General features: G+C 38.9%; 1 protein-coding gene and 1 long non-coding RNA gene across 3 annotated transcripts in view; one reads left to right on the top strand and one right to left on the bottom strand.

The window, feature by feature from the left end:
- pde5ab (phosphodiesterase 5A, cGMP-specific, b) overlaps nt 1–22,100 on the bottom strand; it is a 48,640-nt gene that overhangs the window by 6,194 nt on the left and 20,346 nt on the right. Inside the window, exons 9-19 of one of the 2 annotated variants that reach the window (XM_040182315.2) lie at nt 21,722–21,830; nt 21,563–21,647; nt 17,672–17,847; nt 11,836–11,895; nt 7,765–7,911; nt 6,672–6,797; nt 5,977–6,071; nt 5,799–5,886; nt 2,626–2,726; nt 2,222–2,299; nt 1,431–1,494 (exon numbers count right to left, since the gene is read on the bottom strand). In XM_040182315.2, the coding sequence (XP_040038249.2) occupies nt 1,431–1,494; nt 2,222–2,299; nt 2,626–2,726; nt 5,799–5,886; nt 5,977–6,071; nt 6,672–6,797; nt 7,765–7,911; nt 11,836–11,895; nt 17,672–17,847; nt 21,563–21,647; nt 21,722–21,830 (1,129 nt within the window). The remainder of the gene's footprint in view (nt 1–1,430; nt 1,495–2,221; nt 2,300–2,625; nt 2,727–5,798; nt 5,887–5,976; nt 6,072–6,671; nt 6,798–7,764; nt 7,912–11,835; nt 11,896–17,671; nt 17,848–21,562; nt 21,648–21,721; nt 21,831–22,100) is intronic. The other variant, XM_040182316.2, reaches the window with a different exon arrangement.
- Nucleotides 9,366–11,843, top strand: LOC120822544 (uncharacterized). The gene is made up of 2 exons (XR_005712694.2): nt 9,366–10,242; nt 10,411–11,843. It is a non-coding gene; the product is annotated as an uncharacterized LOC120822544 (long non-coding RNA).

Raw genomic sequence — 22,100 nt, 5'->3', positions numbered from 1 at the left:
TTGTGTGTGTGTGTGTGTGTGTGTGTGCTACCCTCAGCTTCACCTGGGTTCTTATCTCAACCTGCTTTGCAGCTTCTCGTAACTGGCACGGAGAATGTCCTCCACATGTGTATGAAAACTCAGCGTCTTTAGTGCTCGGAGACGCCATTTTCACAGAGCACCGTGATATGTGCCTGTGTATTTGACCTCCTGCTTGCAAGCAATAAATGGACTTTTTGCAACTTTGATCATTCATCAAGACTCTGTTTTATCAGACAAATCATTCTCTTCTACCGAGCTTTTATTGAAATATTCCATAACAGGAGTTAGTGATTTAGATATCAGTGATGCTACAGCGGGGGGTGAGGCATGGGGGTTCTTCGTTGAATGTAGTTCAGCTACCTGGAAAGTCATTGGTATGAAAATCGCACAGCTAAGTCCCAGAGGTTGACCCCATACTATGAGTCAAAGCAAGAAAGGATATTTTTACCATGGCCATTTAGACTTTTCTTGCATTAGTTCCAGGAACTAGAAAAAGTAGGATTCATGGCAAAACATTTTCTGGAATATTAATCTACCTTCAAAGGAAGCGTACATTGTTAATGGTAAACCATCAACTAAATGTTGATGAAAGGTATATTTTAAATGAACATATTCCTAGTAAGTCTAGTAATATTCCCAATTTTTTTACACCAAGTGGCCAGGAGCAAGGCACCAATAAAGGCTTATGTTGCTCTTTTCTCGGATGGATGTGTGAATAGGCAACGACTACTACTACTAACATAATGTTGTCATCAGCTTGTTCGATTGCAAACAGTGTGCTGTAGTTTACGGTAGTTTGATTGTATTTAATATTTTTATGTAAATTGAAACAGAACATTATGGTCAATTTGGCCAACCTTGTAATCTTGCTGCTTTTTATTGTCAAGTGATTGAAAATAAGCACAGAATATCAATCCATGAATTGTACTTTTTCCAGTTCCTGGACCTCTCAATATTTGAATCATTTCTGTTGTATGAATTGAACGTACTGTACATCTTTTACGTTGTTCATTCCGCACACCTGACATCCATTGCATTCTGTCCATCCCAGGAGAGGAATCCTCCTCTGCAGTTCTCCCTAAGGTTTCTTCCTTGGAAGGATGTTGCATGTGTACAGACTGTAAAGCCCTCTGATGCAAATTTGTAGTTTGGGGTTTTACAAAATATTATTAATTGAATTGAATACTGCCACAATAAACAGGCAAACATTTGGACAAACCAAATGAGTACTTCCTACTCATTACCACTGATTTTCATGTTCTCTGTCAGTTGTTTTCAATAATACGATGAATGAGCAAAACAAGTTGTCATATGTCCGAAAGAAACTGACTTCATCAACAAGGAAGTAAGGGAAGAGAAAGGAAACCGTAAATTGCATTTCAACCAACACAAGCAAATTCATGTTTTACCCTTTTTTGCACTGGCCAGGGCTTTGTGATGGCTGAGATGTCACATGCAGTCATCAGCATTGACCTGAAAGGCAAGAAACATTGACTTTGATCTTCACACAGTTCCAGTCAACTTAAAAGAAAATGATTAACAGTAGCTAATGATTGCATAAGTTGTGAGTGAAATGTATCAAACAAAAGTATATTTTTTGTTAGACAGCAGTGTTTCCCCTGGAAGGTTTACAACTTCAGGGGGTTGGGGGGGGCGTAATAGTTTTGGCTAACAACTCCACCGACGGGGGGGAAGGTGGAGGGGGAGTAGTAGTGGGTGGTGTGTTCTGTCGGGAGGGAACTGCCGTGCCTGGGAAGAAAATTTTATTTAAAAAAAAATCTTGTTTTATTCCAGACTTTTTTGGGTGGGGTTTTTAACTTTAGGGTCGGGCCCTCCCCCCCCCCCCGTGTTATAATGGTAGGGGAAACACGGGACAGATTATTAATAGATATTTGTATCAATGATACAATGAACTATGTACTACTTGATGAACAGTCTATTTGTAAAATAATAACTACTGTACTAAGTTATTTCATAGGACACATACACAGTACTCAGGGGGTTCTTTTCAGTTGCCTTTATAAATTAATAATTTACTGATTTATTATTTATTAATCATGTTTTGGCCAATGCACTCATCTGCTCACATTCCCAGAGTGTGATGAGAAGATTGATGTGTTTGCTACGTGCAGTGCTGCATTGGCAGAACATTACTTTTAGATTTCTTAACTGTTATGAGTTTAGGGGGACTGGTACTTGCCTCAGTAAGTCTTTGTGTTGCTCATCTTCCCAAACAAACTGGCTGTTCTTGGTGAGCTCAAAGAACTCTCCACGCCTCCTGACACACACACACACACACACACACACACACACACACACACACACAGACACACACACACACACACACACACGTATAACAAACCCACAAAGAATTAAAAAAACTAGCTGGTGAAGTTGGTGGAAACTAGGATGGATCATCATTAATGGTTAATTATGTTGCATAATTACTCGTGGATGTAGAAAAATAAATTGTAAACATGAACATGGGAGCTTAGATTAGATTAAACTAAGTTATTACATGTTCGTCATATCATTGTATGGTTTCTCTCTCACTCTCTGTCTCTCTGTTTCTCTCTCCATCTGGGCTTGACATTTGGTACCTACTTCATGTACAGGGCCAGGTCAGTGGCCAGAATAGCCCTCTCGATCATCTTCAAGGTGGTCTTGTACTCATTCAGGGAGAGACCGCTAAGGATCTGGTTTCCCTGGAGAAAGAGAGAAACAAAGGGGAAAAATTGTTGAAGTGCAGAAACATCTCTGTATCATATCTAAAGATTTACACATATGAAAGTTAGGGAAAGGTACCAGTGAGTGTGTTGATGGTTTGTTCCGTGATAGACAACCACCAAGGTGTTTCCATGCATACACACATACATACAAATGAGTCAAACAACTAAACCCTGTCCATATAAGTTAAAACATTTTCCAAGTCAAATTCTCTGAGTGTGAACTGTTTGCTTGCATCTGTATGGTGGAGTTTAGAGTAGAGGGTGCGCCAGGAACTGCAAGGCTACAGTTCGCATACAACAAGTCTGCAGACGACGCAGTCAACACGGTCCTTCTCTTGATTCGGGCGTCTGTGGGTGAGTGGGGAGCACGGTCGTCCTTCAAACAGAGGGTTGGCAGTTCGATCCCAGGCTCTGCTAACCTGCATGTCGATGTGTCCTTGGGCAAGACACTTAACCCAACATTGCTCCTGTAGCTGCAACTAGTGTGTGGATGTTAGTTACTGATGGGCAGGTGGCACTGTGTATGGTAGATCCTGTCATCAGTGTATGAATGGGTTGTGAATGGGTGAATGATGTCATGTAGTGTTAAAGCGCTTTGAGTGGTCGGAAGACTAGAAAAGCTCTATACAAGTACAGTCCAGTCCATTCTCCAGCACCTGGACTGACCAGGAACCTATGCCAGGATCCTGTTTGTGTACTTCAGCTCTGCATTCAACACAATCATCCCCTCTCTGCTGCAGGACAAACTGCATGTGCCTGACTCCATCTGCAAGTGGATCACTGACTTCCTCTCTGACAGGAAGCAGCGTGTGAGGCTGGAAAAGTCTCACTTTCCCGGAACATTAGCAAAGGTTGGGATGAGTTCACCTACAAATACTCCACAATAATATCAGACATCCTCATCTGATGTGGAGAGACCAGCTTGTCTGAGCGTAGCCTTTAGGAGGCGGATCTCAAGTCTGGCCTTGGTTTGTGGAGTATTTGACATTAAGTCTTTTTTTTTTAATTCAATACATATATATTTGAAACTTGTTATAAATATCCTCAATGTACAGTGTTTGTGTTGTAGGTCTCAGATGAGCGGACTGCTGGAAGAGGATGGAGTGGGGTTTTTCTTGTTTTTAGTATTTTTTAAATGTGTGTGTTTTCATTTCAAATAAAAATAAACTTATATTGACCCCACACTGGCTATTCTACTTGTTGCTCTTTACATATCTATAGTTCTACATTGTGATTTCCTATCCTGTTTGAGCACTGGTTATCCAGATTTGGTGATCCTGAAAAGGTCCTATCTGGATCAGATTGATCCAATCCGATGTTGCTTTGAAAAACTGGCTCAAAAGTAAACTGGATTACGTGATCACGGATGGCAAAAAAAAGGATTACTAAATTCGGATAAATTTTATCCGGATTAAACCTTTTGAAAAACCGGGCCCTGGACCTCAACGCTCCAAAGACAGTGGAGATGGTTGTTCATTTCCGAATGAACGCAGCCCCACCTTCCCCGATTGCTCTGGGTGAGAGGTATCATCTGAAAACATAAATTACCTTTTTTGTCTTAGCAATTTGCTTGGTGCACAGTATAAAGAAAATGAGTTGGAGGAATGCATAACAAAGTGGACCTTAAAAGGGAATTTTGTCGTGGTGTAACTGCTCAACCTGCATCTGATCACAGACCATAGCTGAGGGACCCCTGTGGTGTCTGTGGCTTGGCCCAGATCTCTGGGCTGTTTCACCAAGAGAGAAATCACACCTAACAATGGATTCAAAAGTCAGCCTTAGTTTATGAACTGAATGTAACTTCAATGTTGATTCTTGAATGTTAATTGAATACCTCTCAACTAGAGTTAGCTAAAAAGCAATATATTACATTTTTGGGACATTGAAATCCCCGTTTCACATTATAGTCACCAGGTAGATATCCCAATGTTGATAAAAGCTGGACCGATCAATATATCTTCAACTTTTAGCAGTTTGGAAGCGAGAGGTAGATTAGATGCAAATTGATCTGATGACGGAGCATTGAAATATAATAATTGCTAATAATAAAGCTTGTAGGAGTCCATTAGGTTTAGCTCGACTTGGCTATTTGTCACATATATGCAAAGTAGTGCTTGATGTCATTCAGTAAACCTTTGAGCAGACTTGGCTACTTTCCATTGAAAGTCCTTCTTCAGTCGATGAATAACTGTCAGAGATCTCTGGTGGGCAAACTATCTTGTGAAAAGGAAGAGCCTTTTCCCAAATTGACTGACAAGTGGGCTAGTTCATTCCTTGTTTGGGACAGGACAGAATATATATGTAACAGCCTATTGTAATCTAAATGTGTACATTAATGTCAGAACTTGGTTATATAATTGTTCACATCCACATGACAACATTGTTGACGTTATGATCGGAACGTATGTGAATTATTATCATAACTGTGTAGGATACAGCACGTTCAATTAGACCTGACAGAACCCCCAGACAGTTGGTTTCTCCCAATTAGCCCAATTGATTGGAAGGCTGTATAAAAGCAAGGGGAAAGGGAAATGCCGAGAGAGTCTGTAGTGAAGTCACCTGCAGAGAGGTTGTGGTTATTGGGTTCCTTTTGTTTATTTTTGTCCATTAGAAGTGTTTGTTTTTTCTCTGTTTTCCTGAAGACCACCAAGGATAATAAAGGGGAATGGTTAATCGCATCCCAGAGCGTGAGTTTTCTTGACTGCACCTCATCCCAACTCAAACCTCTGAGTCCTTGACGCCACCATCCTGTGTAGGTGTTGGCCTCAAAGGCGCTATGTCGCATATCTATTAGTGACATTGCTCCTTAATGACCTCAAACCTGTTGGACATTTCTGCTACCGCTCAGAACAAAACAAACACATGTCTGTCTCCATGCAAAAAACAAGAAAATCCATCTGCTGTCACCATCACCTGATGAAATATATTACTTGTTCGACAAAGTATGAAACCATTTAGGACTAGTGTTTTATCTCTTTTGGTAGTTGGTAAGTAGGTTACTTGCCGGATGCCTTTGTATATGAGTGAGTGAGTGAGTGCACCTACGGAGCTGTTGAGTATCATGAGGCACTGGTCGAAGTGGTGATGCTCCATGGTGGAGTGGCAGTAGAGCTGGGCCAGTGGGTGGTCGCTCCTGGACACACACAAGAAGAAGCACACAGAGTGGATGCACTGTGCTGCCACACATACATATACTTATATGACTCATACTCTCCTAGTGTACCTCTGTATGTAGGAGTTGTTGACTCCTCTGTGGTCCAGATCGTGGCTGAGAGTTGCAATCATCAAAGCCAAGACCTCTAGATCGCTGAGGTTATTCTGTCAGGAGATGGACGAAACACACACAAGCTACATAGCATAATGACAAATGACAATTTTTAGAACAATTAAACCAAACAAAAGCTGTGTACACTTGCTATCCTAACTCCAATTTGTTGGCGGCGTGGGGGCTCAACACAAAGCCTTAAGTGGACAGCACATCTGTTTGTGCCTATGACATAACCGCTTTTACCCCAGAGCTGAAGCATGACTCAAGCATTGTCAATACTGATACATCCCAACATATTGATAGTTTCCAATATTTCAAATTTATGCAGAAATTATTGCATGTTTCTATGTTACAGAAACCACGAGTATTCAAAGTTTTCCAATTTATCTCATTCCTTGTGTTGTAGGAGTTGATTTAGATTTGGAGCATCCATTATAGGTGCTATTCAATTTAACCCAGCTAGAAATCAACATGAATTCAATTCATGTTGTAATTCAACATTACTACCTTGTTTGTAATAGGGGTTATATTGTTCAACAAGATTGCAAATACAATTATTTTCAGCAGCAAGCTTTTCATTCATGCTATTCCAAATGTTTAGCATCATATAACAAATTAGCTCATCCTAAGCAGTGATGGGCGGCTCTAACCTGTAGGTGTCCCGATTTGAGGAGGGTGAACATGCTCTGGGCAGTGTTGAAGGCGTGTCTCCAGTTGTGATACGCCACATTCTTTCTGTAGTTTTTCTTCACACTCAGAACCCACTGGCACAAACTCTACAGAAGTGGAAAAGAGCAGAAAGACATATTTTAACACATGAGCAACTTTTTCAGGATTGGATGCTAAGCACCATGAGGGTTTTGGCTCATGAGAGAGGCAGATAATTGTTGGAATGCTAATTCAGCATTTAGAAGAAAGACCTTCAGAGCATTCAATATGTTACAAAAGAATGCAAGTAATAACATATTGTATAGTTTAACCTGGGCTGGTCCAGCTCTCGCTGCTGGAGGGCCATAATCCTCTCCAATCAAGGCTGTCACTGGCCTCAACCACAGACACACAAGGACCTCTTCACGTGGAGAGCGTGCTAAGGAGGTGAGCCAAACCTGCCAGCGGCTGGGGGGGTGCTGGCTCTGAGGGGGCGCTGGAGAACGCTGGGTCTGACAGACCGCATTGATGGAGGCAAACAGTGTGAGGGATGTTTGCTGTGTGCACAAGTGCATAACTTGTGATTTTGGGCTATACAAAATAAAATGAATTGAAGTGGAGTTCTGCTTCAGAACAATCCTTAAAGAAGTAATTAAAAAGGTACTGTCTAAAGACTGCTGTATTTTGTGTAAAGTACAGCAAGTAAATCAGTGCTGCTCTGAAAACTGTGTTACATGAATGCCATTCTGAAAAAGGACAGATTTGGGTTGTAGATTTGCATTTTGACATACAAGTGAGATTGATACCACCAAATGTCTTATTTGGCTTGTTTTTAAAGAATAAACAAATTAAAGTTCCAAAAACTCTAAAAAAGAAATAGTATTTTATTGTAATTAATGCCGGCGTTGTCTCATGTTTTGGAAATGCCTGTGTTCATGTAGTAAAGTTCTAAAAACGAAAATAACTTTTCTTCTGAGGGTACTGAATGGTACTAGAGGAACAGTTATTATGTGAACAAGACATCAACGAGGTTCATCCTGTGGCGACCAAGAATATCTACGATTAAACTGAAACTCTGTCCAGGTCACTTCTTACCGTATATTTCATCTGGAAGATTTGGACCAGGTTGAGGTCGACAAACATACGAATAGTAGCCTGCGTGGTTTCGGTGTCTGACAAGTCAAAGTCACTGAAGCTGAAGTCCATAAGACGCAACGACTGGGCTGATGGCACTGTGGACACCTTCGAATAGACACAAACACATTCAGGGAGGCTCAATGATTCAATTATATACAGGCATAAATACAAATCTGTATCATCTGCATTATTTACTTTGACCTAATTATTGTAATCATTCTATAGATTCTTAATGTCATTCTTATTTCAATTCATATAACGAGACATTAAATCATTAAATTGTTGCTGCAGTTACAGTAGCCGCTCAACACATACTGTATGTAGCGGTCTCTTGGGTGGAACGTACCCTTAAAATCCAGCCCGTGTCCTAGATACCAAGTGACACATCCTGTCTTTGTCCCCCGAGGGAGGCCACTTAATCAGGTTATGCTGTTAGTTCAGACACTTCTCCCCGCGGAGAGGAGAAAACAACAGCAGTTTTTGAGAACGTAACTGGTGTGAAAGCTGGTTCTTATTTGTGATGTTGCCTTTATGTGCTGTCAGAAGAAGTGAGATAATAAAAAATAATCAAGAAAGAGCTCTGCTGCAGGTATAAAATAATTTATATCTTGTGTAATATGTGTACAAAGTCAGAGGAACAATCATACGATAGGTTCAAGAGAGCGTGTTACCTCCAATTATTGCTTGTTGACTGACTATGTCTGATTTCCATTTCACCTTAATAGTGCATCTGATCGTGATCTATTACCATGCATCTACAGAAAGAAATATTGTTCTAGATCAGGGGTGCCCAATAGGTCGAAGGCAGTACTAGTCGATCGCGTGCCATCAATAAAAAAATGACGTCACTGATGCGCGGAGATGACCGAAACTAATGCTAATTAGCGATCCTTGCCTGCCCCCCCCCAACCCCTCCGTCAGTCAGGGAGGGAGGGGGTAGATTGGTTGACTTGGTTAGTTGAAAAGTAGCCTGCGAGCCGGAAAAATGTGGCCACTGTGATTTAAAGATAAAGACAAAGGAGTGGTCCAATTATCAAACAAATAATTCATTTTAGATCAAATTGAGAAATGTGGCATACAATTAACAATTAAAATCACACTGTGTTGAGTTAAACTTAAAAATGTACACAGCAAAATTCTTAGGGTTCAGTTAGGCAAAAGTGTTGAAGGTGCAGAGTTGAAATCACACTGCAAAAAGATGATTCAACTCTTACAGAGTCAATTGTACGAAAGTGCTGGAGTCATTATCCAGTGTCAAGATCAGATTCATTTGCGACATTTAGAGTTAAATTAACTCTTTGATAGGTTTGAAATGTTACTGTACAGCAGGGGTCCCCAAACTACGGCCCGCGGGCCGCATACGGCCCGCCTCCACATTTGACCCCGGCCCCCTGAACAATACAGAGACAAAAAAAGGCTAATGGTTATGGTAAATGGTTGTGTCATACAAGTAATTACGACTGCTCGACGGATCGCGGTCCCTTTAAATGTTCTGTTGTTGTTGATGACGTAGAGCCCGTTGATAGGGACATTACAGGGCTGCGCCATCTTGTTTTTTCATCCGTTGTGAAAAATAAACGAGACACACGCTTGTTCTCAACTTTCTCAGTGGAATGCAACTTCCACAATAATGGCAAAACGGTGTGGTAAGAGAAAAATTGATTCAGAATGCAGGGTATTTAACCCGCAGTGGACACATGATTACTTTTTTGTTCAGTTGAAAGAAAAGGCTGTTTGTCTCGTCTGTCAAGAGACGGTGGCGGTATTCAAAGAATACAACCTGCGCCGACATTATGAATCCCGTCACAAAGACAAGTATGCTAGCCTGCACGGCCAAATGCGAGCAGAAAAAATGTCTAAGCTAAAAACTGGACTGTTCGCTCAGCAGACTACATTTGTACGGCAAACTCAGCTGAACCAAGCATCAGTTCGGGCCAGCTTCCGTGTTGCTCAGCTGATAGCAAGCTGCGGTAAATCTTTCACTGAAGGAGAGTTTGTCAAGAAATGTTTGAATGTTGTCGTGGAGGAGGTCTGTCCCGAGAAGAAAGATGTCTTTAATTCCGTGAGTCTGTCGGCAAGTACAATTACCCGACGTGTTGAAGAAATTGGGGGTAATGTGTATGCCCAGCTGCAGCAGAAGACTAAAGATTTTTAGTTTTTTTCATTAGCACTGGATGAGAGCACGGACGTGCAGGACACCGCGGAGCTTCTTATTTTTATTCGTGGAGTTAACGCAAACTTTTTGGCAGCACGTATATCTGCGAGCAAACCTTTTCACGCATGAAACTCCTGAAAACTCCAACGAGATCAAGATTGACAGATGAACATTTGCATCAGTGTTTGAGACTGGCTGTGACTAGAATGGAACCGGACATTCAACTTCTCTCCAGCCAGATGCAGGCCCACAGATCACACTGATGAACACACAGTACATAGGTAAGCTCACTTTTCTGACTTATATCAGTCATTCTGTGTATCAACAAATGTAATCATAATAAAATCTATTGGGATAAAAATCCATCTCCACAACCATACTGGTATTGAAATGCATTGTGCTGTATCACTTAGTTTGGTTTCTTAGCCTGCTTGCTTTGTGCTTTTCAGGGGGAAGTTGATGAGAGGGAGCCTACAGTGGTGTCTACTGGGCTAGCCTATGGAACCTACAAAGAACACAAGAACTTTGAGAGACATTTGAGATTCTGCTGTGACAAGTGAAGTTTACCTTTTTATCTAGGATTGTGCATGGCACAGCATAACTTTCTTTCTGTGAAGAACCCAGAGAGGGTTATTTGATCTCAGAAAGGGTTATTAATATTTGGATATGTGTGGTGCGCTGGAGTGTCAGCATGTTTTCTGGAAAACAATAAATGATTACATTTAGGGACCCCTGCGAATGTCACACTTTTTCTGTTGAAACTGACCCTGGCCCCCCATCAGAGAAGGGAAAAGTTATGTGGCCCTCACTGGAAAAAGTTTGGGGACCCCTGCTGTACAGTGTCACACATCTTAAAAATGCGATGTAAGTCGCTTTGGATCAACGTGTCAGCTAAATGACCTGTATGTATGCATGTATTTAACATTGGGCAGATTTATTTTTGACATTTATTCAGAGTTAACTTGTTAACACTTCGTTGTGTGTTGATTTAACACTGACAAGATTGGGACAATATAAACACTAGCTTAGAGTTAAAATTGAATCTCACAAAGTCAATTTAACTCTCTGAAATGTGCTGTGTACCCTGTTGTGTATCCAACAGCTTACATTGCTAGAGAGCAACGTTTAATGAACAGGCCCCCATATGTGCACAGTGCAAACTCCGTTCTTTGATTCTGCTGTACATATCAGACAGGAAGGTTTTTGTGAATGAGGAGGGCTTTGAAAAACCAAAAAACACTTACAACTGACCTCTAAACCCTGACCACAAATACACTTTCTGGTTTCTATATGAAACTTACAAACATTAGTGAGAGTTGTGATGTGTCATTTTATCCACCTCTACAAAACACCTCTCTCTCTTTTTTTTTTATTGTAGGTAACAGCACAAAAATACTTTGATCACACATCTACTTTATCTCTGAAAAATGTATATCAACTGTAGAGGGAAAAGTTAAAAGGTAAAATATTATTTTAATAAATAAAAAAATAAAATATTTATTTAACACACTATTTATAAAAATGCTTGGATTTCTTATAATTTATAAAAAATAATGGGTGCCTGAATAGTTCAAATTGATACTTTATGCACTGTTTTCCCTGGGGTGTCTCAAAGGTTATTTTTAAATTTCTCCACTGCTTTCTGTGAACGCATTCCGCCCCAATGAGCCCACACTGACATGTGCGTCAATCAGTCTTTTGTTCAAGGTAATGTAATGCTAATCTAATGCATCTAGTATTACAATGGCCATCGGTTTCCACACAAATCAGTGTGCATGTATCTTTGTGGCTCTGTCAATTGAATCAATGAGTGGGAATTAATGTTTATGTGGGCATGTAAGTGTGTATGGTTAAAATAATAAATTTTAATTTACCACGGTTACCTGGAGTTCCCGCGATTCTTCCTCCGCAGCGGAGGCGTGATACGACAACACCTGAAAAAAACATGCACATAAAAAAAGGTAAGGTATACTTTGTGTTGTATCTGGTTAATATAGTTATACAACTGATCTCTAACATGCATCTCTAATTGTTGGAATGCATTAAGCTTTCCAAGTATTGTTCTTCGAATCTTTATTTCTTCATCTTCTATTTCTTCCGCGCCCCCTTTCAACTCCTTCACATTTTCAGCTATTTAAACCGTTCAAATATTAAAATATTCAGCTCCTTTCTGGCTTTAGGGCTATGGCTTTTCAGCTTTCTACCTCTTAAGCTTGAATTTATATAAATCAATAATCATTAATATTTTAACATGGTTTTCCAATGGAGATCGTTTTCAAATCCTCTTAAACTTCTTCAACTTTCAGATTTTTCAGCTCCGCCAATCTTTCAGCTACAGACACCATTTAAACTTTCAATTGTTGATGCAAGTCTCAACTATTTTACGAAAAAAAACAGCTTGTTGATATATATTCTACTTTTTTAATAATCACTGATTATGTTTCACTAGTTCTTCACTTCGTTTCTGACTTTTACATGAGTGTGTATTGCGTCTGCTAGAGGGGGACCTCGAGGGCTAGAGTGTGGGGCAGCGCCAGAATCTGGTTAAAAAAATATGGAACTTCTGTCCTTGCAGCCAAAGTATACACTCTTGAGGCTTCATTTCTTCAGATTAATGAGGGCATGGTTGTGCTGATTGGATTAATGTGTTCATAGAATCCCAGAGCTCTTTAGTTTTGGCTTAAGGAGTGTTAGAGTGACACAACCTCTGCCAAAAGCCCCATAGGCTCCAATACAAATCTGCCGACATACTTCTCAAAAAATCCAGAAGGTACACGTTTTGTCAACTGCGATAGGAGCCGTATTTATTACCGGACAGACAAAAAAACGCATCCATGTGTTCGGTAGAGTCTTGAGTCTCGTAAAAACGCCGTATTTTTTAGATAGCTGATATAGTTTTGCGCTGGTAGATATTTGTTTGAGGTGTGGATTCTGTGTAACTCGCTGTCCTGTGTCTGCCCTTTGCTAGGGCTCGTTAATAAGCCCAGGTGCACCGTTGCCGTGGTTACTCGCACACAGCTGCAGGAGCTCTGTCTGTGACTCACAGCTGCTCCTATGACCTGATTAGTGGAGTCACATGACGCAGCTATGCTTTCTGTCAACAGACCAATATGATAAAGACACTAGACCCCCCTCCCCCCTGACCTCTTCTCACTGTTAATCAGTCAGTCAGTCTGTCTGTCTATTTCTCCTCCTCTCTCCCTCTATCTCTTCCTCACCACCCCTCCCTTCCTCACCGTCTCACCCTCCCTCCCTCTATCTACGCCCCCCCACCCCACCCAGTCCAATAATTACAAAATAAAAGCCCGATGGAGGGAATTTTTACTGTAATGTTTGTGATGAGGCCTACTTATTAAAAACTTTTTAGTTTGAATAACAAACATTCTGTCTCCCAACGCCCCCTCACCCAATTCCATCATTACAAAATAAAAGCCTCAATGATTATCTGTACCTTAACCATGAAGCTCAGAATGAAGCGGTTTCGTTGAAATACGTATTGCTCTTTCAAATACTACTACAACCACTAAGCATGTTACTAGTACTTCTAGTAGTACTACAACTGATACTTCTACTACCATACTACTATTTCTACTGCTATTAATACTACAACTACTACTAATGTTATTACAAATACTACTATGGCAAATAGTATTAGTATTACAGCTGTTTCTACTGCTATTGATACTAAACCTACTATTACTGCTTCTACTGCTAGTACTACTAATACCACAATTACAACTACAACTAATACTACTACTAATATTACTACAAACTATTTTAAACCTCTTTTTAGTCATCTCAGCTTTTGTTATTTCTGTACTTTTTAAAATTCATTTAAGCTCCTGCAACTTGTGTATTTTTTTTAGAAAATCTTTTGAAATTCAGATTCCCCACTTCATGTATTTTCAGCAACTTTTTAAAATAATTTCAGCTTTTCTTATGCCTGTATTAACAGCAATGTTTTAATATTCATTTCTGTATTTTTTTGCAATATTTCATATTCATTTCAGCGGTTTTCATTTCTGCCTTTTCAGCAAATCTATTGAAATTCCTTTCAGCTTCTCCCATTTCTGTATTTTCAGCAATTTCAAATTAATGTCAGCTTTTCCAATATCTGTAATTTCAGCAAATCTATTGAAATTCCTTTCAGCTTCTCCCATTTCTGTATTTTCAGCAATTTCAAATTAATGTCAGCTTTTCCAATATCTGTAATTTCAGCAAATGTATTAAAATTCCCTTCAACTTTCTGTAATTTCAGCAATTTTCTGAAGTTCATTTCAGCTTTTTGCATTCCAACGCATTTTCAGCAGGAAATGCATTTTCTAGCTCTACTTTTTACTTTGAGGTGACGATCAGTTTCTGATGATCTGATGGTTCACATTAATTGAAACACAATGAAAATAGGTATTAAATATGCACCGTAGGAATACTTGGTGTAAATAAATGAAGAAGAAAAAGATAAATAATGCTTCTCTATCCAACTTTTTTTTGCTGAGAGATTTCTAACTGTTGTCAGTGATCTCAAACCAGTTTGGAGAACCCATCCGCTTCTTAACCAAAAGCTCTGTCTATGTACTCTATAGTTCTGCTGGGAAACTTCAATGTTCACATAGGCAACGGTGGAGAATCCTGGAGCTGAATGACGGGGAGTAACTGCCTGTTATTTCTATGCTAGTCATGCATTGGCCATAACTAAAACCATGTTTGAGGATTGACTCATTCAAGTGGTAAGAAAATGGATCATATTACTGCATTAGCTTCTCTGCATTGGCTCCCTGTTAAATCAAGTATAAAAATCCTTCTCCTCATTTACAAGGCACCAACTGTTGAGGCACTTGTTGGCTTATGATAGCATGCACTCCATAAATGCTGGGACAATAAAAGGAATTTAATTGAGTTGACTAGGAATATCTACCTGGAGCCTCTATCAAGAAGGTCTCAGATTCCTTTAAGAATTTATTGTGCATTCCAAGGGAGGTTGGAGAGATGAAATCAGAGTGGGGAAAAACACAGAAGGTGGTTGGAAAGTCGCCGGCGCCTGTTGTGATAACAACATAAGAATGTGAAAGCAAAATAGCCGGTCTAGCTAGGGCTCTCTCTTTTGGCTGAAATGACTTGTCCATGTCAGGTGGAGATCAGTGACAGTGCCTTTTGTGTAGCAGACATAGAGGGTAGTTCCAATCTTAAAAAAAGCTAAACAGAGGACATTTTATCATTGGGGTATCAGAGTGCTAAGCCTGTTGTCCAACTTCTGATTGAGGAGGAGCATGGTTCCGTTTATTTTTCTCATCATCTGTGATGAGTGTTGTGGACTCGGAGAAGACTTCCCCTCACAGAACCATGGGTTTTGGTACATTTAGCATTATCATATGAAAAAAAAGCATCTTAAAAAATAAAAACTATGTGTAGGGGTACACCCAGAGTGTGGACATATTTATTTATATGCAGCCCCTGCAATTACTTTGGGACATCAATCCCAAACTCAGTCCCAATCTCAAAGTTCCACACCCAATAGGGTGTTACATATGACTAAATCTATTCTAACTTTCGTTAACGAGACGTAAATGTTGGTGGTTGACGAAGTCACAATACTTTTTCCCCCCTAAATTCGCATGCACCCAACAGACAGGCAAAGTACGGCGGATATTAACGTGTCATGATGACGTCATCCACGAACCCAGAACGCTCGCTTACATCGGTGCAGTGGTGGTTCTTGTGCACCGACTACGGACCGCGACGACTATTTTACGCTTCGGCAAGTTTGAATGTGCGTGGAGATGAAGACCCGTTTAACAGCTCGGGGCTGTTCGGCAGACTGTCGGCCAGCAGAGATCCATGCGGACCTTTCTGCTCTGTTCTCTGGCGACGGGAGGCAGCGTTTCCTCGGGTGGATGAGACGGTCCGTTACACGCTTCTCCAAACACGTCTAACATAATAAACTCGTAGCAGGTTCTGAAGCCTCACGCATTGTCCATGAGACACACGCATTTCAACTATAGTTCACACGCCACACGGCCACCGTACGCTAAGCAACATAGAGGCGCGCACACCGTGACAGGTGGATCCTTTTGATAGAACTGCGCAGTGCAGGTGAAGGATGTGGCGGCACAGAGCAGGTGGAGGAAAACCCGCAAGACACAAGAGAGACGAACTGGTCATGAAACCAACAAATAAACAAAGAGAAAGAAAAGACTGTTGAATGAAAACTGGGGGTCCTGTTTAGAATGGCTGGTTTATGCTGCAGCCAAGAAAATAATGTATTGCACCGATTGTAGGACGTTAAGGGGTCTCTTTTGTTGGGACAAGCAATTTCACAGTGGAAACAATGAAGAACCATGAAGTTTCCGGTGTCCATGTCAAAAGCATTGCAAGTAAACAGACAAAGACAAAGTGTTGCGTTTGGATCCCTGGTCCTCATGAAGTTGTTACACCCTTGCCAATTTGTTAAATTGCCTTGCAAATAAATGCTTTGCTATTGGTTAAAATCCAAATCCTTTCATGTAATGATTTTTTCCATGTCATTTATATCAGCTCACACAAATACTTGCACCTTGCACCCCCACCCCCATTTACATTTATATTTAACATTTACATATGAAACATTTATATTATTTAACAACTTGTTACTGTGTTACCACCAAACATTATCCATGGAAAAGTTATTGCATGAATTTACATGAATTTCTCTCTAAATGTTTGAAAAAGTTATATATCAATATTGTCGTGCATTTTTTTTTCCATATGATAATACTAAATGTACCAAAACTGCGCAGGATTTTAGAACGTGCAACATTTGACAAACGGCGCCCCATAGTGGTAATATGCAACGGGTTAAACCCAGTTTAGCACTCTCCATTAAGGGTCTGAAATTCAAAGCTTTTTCGTATTGTGCTTGATTTTCACCGCTGGTGAGCGTGTGCTCTCCTGTATACACGCACGTGTCTGCGTGCACACGCAATTGTCTGCCTGCGTCCGTTGGGGCGTTAATGCTGGGCGCTGCGAAAAAACATGCAGACTTTAATAAGGGTGGGGAAACACTGACTTAAATAAATATAAATAGAAGGTAGATGGCTAGCTAGATGTTGTAGCTAGAGAGACTGTCGGTTATCTTTTTCTGCTGCGAGGACGGTGTCATCAGTGTGTGTAAATAAGGTTTTTCAATCAACTCAGGCACCGAAAGCAAGCACCGAAATCTGCGTTGTGTTTCGGTACAGTAGATACCGGTCGTATAGGAACCGGTGCCATATGGGTACCGGTTCTCGGTACCCAACCATAGCAGCTAACCTACAAGATGGCTGCCAATTATAGCTCCCAGAAGGCCTCACTACTCACCCAGGTGTAAGTGTTTGGGCCACCTGATTAAGTCCGAACTTGAGGGCGGGACAAGCAGAAGGAGAGAAGAGAGGAAAACCTACAGGAGGGCCCTCAACAAGGAGGAACTGGGGACTCAGCCGGGTAAACTTTTTGTTTGATTAAGGAACCGTTTTCTCCTACGGGACCCTTTATGTTGAATAATGGGTTTTGATGTTTTGTTATTTTTAAAACAAATTACCAAATTGGCCATGGTAGGGGGGAATAAAGTTTTCTATTCAGTTTTTTCTTCATTTAAACACTCTGATGCTGGTTATTTTTTAGCTCTCATGCAATGCTCAACCATATCTGGTCGTAAGGACCGCCCATGATCTTATAGTGTGTTTGAGAGAGGCTGACCTCCAGAGTGACTTCTTGCTTGGCCATTGCTCTCTCCACAGTTTCATACATCTGGGTGTTCTGAATTCCAAGACCACAGAAGATGGTGAATGCCTCCAGGAACTGCTCATCGTTCCTGTTGAAGGCCTTGACAGTGCCTGATGCTTCATCCATCTTGTTCACCAACTGACATACACCTACATAGACACACAGAAGTTTACCAGGATCAGGAATCAGGAATCATTTATTACCAAAATATGCCAAACATACAAGGAATTTGTCTTGGCGGTTGGTGCGCGACAGTAGACAATATATATACACATATATATATATATATATACATATATATATGCACACATACATACGTATACATACATACATACGTATACATACATACATACGTATACATACATACGTATACATACGCATACATACGTACGCATACATACGTACGCATACGTACGCATACATACGTACGCATACATACGTACGCATACATACGTACGCATACGTACGCATACATACGTACGTACACATACGTACGCATACGTACGCATACATACGTACGCATACATACGTACGCATACATACGTACGCATACATACGTACGCATACATACGTACGCATACATACGTACGCATACATACGTACGCATACATACGTACGCATACGTACGCATACATACGTACGCATACATACGTACGCATACATACGTACGCATACGTACGCATACATACGTACGTATACATACGTACGCATACGTACGCATACATACGTACGTATACATACGTACGTATACATACGTACGTATACATACGTACGTATACATACGTACGTATACATACGTACGTATACATACATACATACATACGTATACATACATACATACATACGTATACATACATACATACATACATACGTATACATACATACATACGTATACATACATACATACGTATACATACATACATACGTATACATACATACATACATACGTATACATACATACGTATACATACGTATACATACATACATACGTATACATACATACGTATACATACGTATACATACATACATACGTATACATACATACATACATACATACGTATACATACGTATACATACATACGTATACATACATACGTATATACGTATATACGTATACATACATACGTATACATACATACGTATATACGTATACATACATACGTATACATACATACGTATATACGTATACATACATACGTATACATACATACGTATATACGTATACATACATACGTATACATACGTATACATACATACGTATACATACGTATACATACATACGTATATACGTATACATACATACGTATACATACGTATACATACATACGTATACATACGTATACATACATACGTATACATACATACATACATACGTATACATACATACGTATACATACATACATACATACGTATACATACATACATACATACGTATACATACATACGTATACATACATATACATACATACATACATACGTATACATACATACATACATACGTATACATACATACGTATACATACATACGTATACATACATACGTATACATACATACGTATACATACATACACATACATACGTATACATACATACATACGTATACATACATACGTATACATACATACGTATACATACATACATACGTATACATACATACGTATACATACATACGTATACATACATACGTATACATACATACGTATACATACATACATACGTATACATACATACGTATACATACATACATACGTATACATACATACGTATACATACATACATACGTATACATACATACGTATACATACATACGTATACATACATACGTATACATACATACGTATACATACATACGTATACATACATACGTATACATACATACGTATACATACATACATACATACATACGTATACATACATACGTATACATACATACGTATACATACATACATACGTATACATACATACATACGTATACATACGTACACATACGTACACATACGTACACATACGTACACATACGTACACATACGTACACATACATACGTACACATACATACGTACACATACATACGTACGCATACATACGTACGCATACATACGTACGCATACATACGTACGCATACATACGTACGCATACGTACGTATACATACGTATACATACATACGTATACATACATACGTATACATACGTATACATACATACGTATACATACATACGTATACATACATACGTATACATACGTATACATACATACGTATACATACGTATACATACATACGTATACATACGTATACATACATACGTATACATACGTATACATACATACGTATACATACGTATACATACATACGTATACATACATACGTATACATACATACATACATACATACGTATACATACATACATACATACATACATACGTATACATACATACGTATACATACATACATACGTATACATACATACATACGTATACATACATACATACGTATACATACATACGTATACATACATACATACGTATACATACATACGTATACATACATACATACACATACATACATACGTATACATACATACATACGTATACATACATACGTATACATACATACATACACATACATACATACATACATACATACGTATACATACATACATACATACGTATACATACGTATACATACATACATACGTATACATACATACGTATACATACATACATATACATACGTATACATACATACATACATACGTATACATACATACATACATACGTATACATACATACATACATACGTATACATACATACATACGTATACGTATACATACATACATACATACGTATACATACATACATACATACGTATACATACATACGTATACATACATACGTATACATACATACGTATACATACATACGTATACATACATACGTATACATACATATACATACATACGTATACATACATATACATACATACGTATACATACATACGTATACATACATATACATACATACGTATACATACATATACATACATACGTATACATACGTATACATACGTATACATACGTATACATACATACGTATACATACATACGTATACATACATACATACACATACACACACATATATATATACATACACACACATATATATATATACATACACACACATATATATATATACATACACACACATATATATATATACATACACACACATATATATATACATACACACACATATATATATATACATATACATACACACACACATATATATATATACATATACATACACACACACATATATATATACATATACATACACACACACATATATATATACATATACATACACACACACATATATATATACATATACATACACACACATATATATATACATATACATACACACACATATATATATACATATACACACATATATATATACATATACACACATATATATACATATACATACACACACATATATATATACACATACACACACACACATATATATACACACACACATATATATACACATACACACACACATACACACATATACGCACACACATATACGCACACACATATATATACACATATACATACATACGCACACACATATATACACACATATATACACACACATATATACATACATACACGTATATATACACACACATATATATGTGTATAAAAGGACAGCATCTTATATTTTAAATGGAAACAGATAGTCCATGCTAGTTTCTATCAACAGATCTTACTGCAGCTAAGCTATTGTCATAAACAGGTGAAAAAGGTTAAGTACTTTAAAGCACTAGAAAAAGAGAGAGAAAGAGATCCCACCTATGACTTTGTCCTTTTTGCCATTCCTGATTGGAGTGCAGAGCAAGCTCTTTATCTGGTTGCTGGTGTGATCTGGGTTATCCCGCTGTCAGAACACAGGTAGGATAATTTGTCACTTTGGGAAAAGGAAAAAATAAGACAAAGAAAAGACATACTGACTGTCCAAGGGAAACGTTGGTCCTTGGTGACGTCGGAAATGTTGAGAGGCTGCATGGTGTTTTTGACATACTGGGCATACATGTAGTTAATCTGCTTGACTTCACAGTCCCTGAGGAGACACAAAACCACACAACCTTGTAACTTCCCTAAAAATGAAAAACCCTTAGTGATCATCACCTTGTCTCTAACTGTGTCTGTCTTTAAAAAAAAAAGAAGACATTTTTGTAAACCTGCCTCGGATTCATTCAAATGAGAGAACTACAGCTGGTAGGCCTCACCTGGGGGCCCTCGACATCCCCCACCCCTTGTTTGACAGCCATCGGTGTTTGTTTACTTTACTTTTTCAAAAGTTTAACCACAGTCAACTATACTACTGCAT

Source organism: Gasterosteus aculeatus, chromosome 7, assembly GCF_964276395.1.
Source record: "Gasterosteus aculeatus chromosome 7, fGasAcu3.hap1.1, whole genome shotgun sequence".
In the NCBI taxonomy this organism is placed as follows: Eukaryota; Metazoa; Chordata; class Actinopteri; order Perciformes; family Gasterosteidae; genus Gasterosteus; species Gasterosteus aculeatus.
This window is presented reverse-complemented; position numbering and strand designations above follow the sequence as displayed.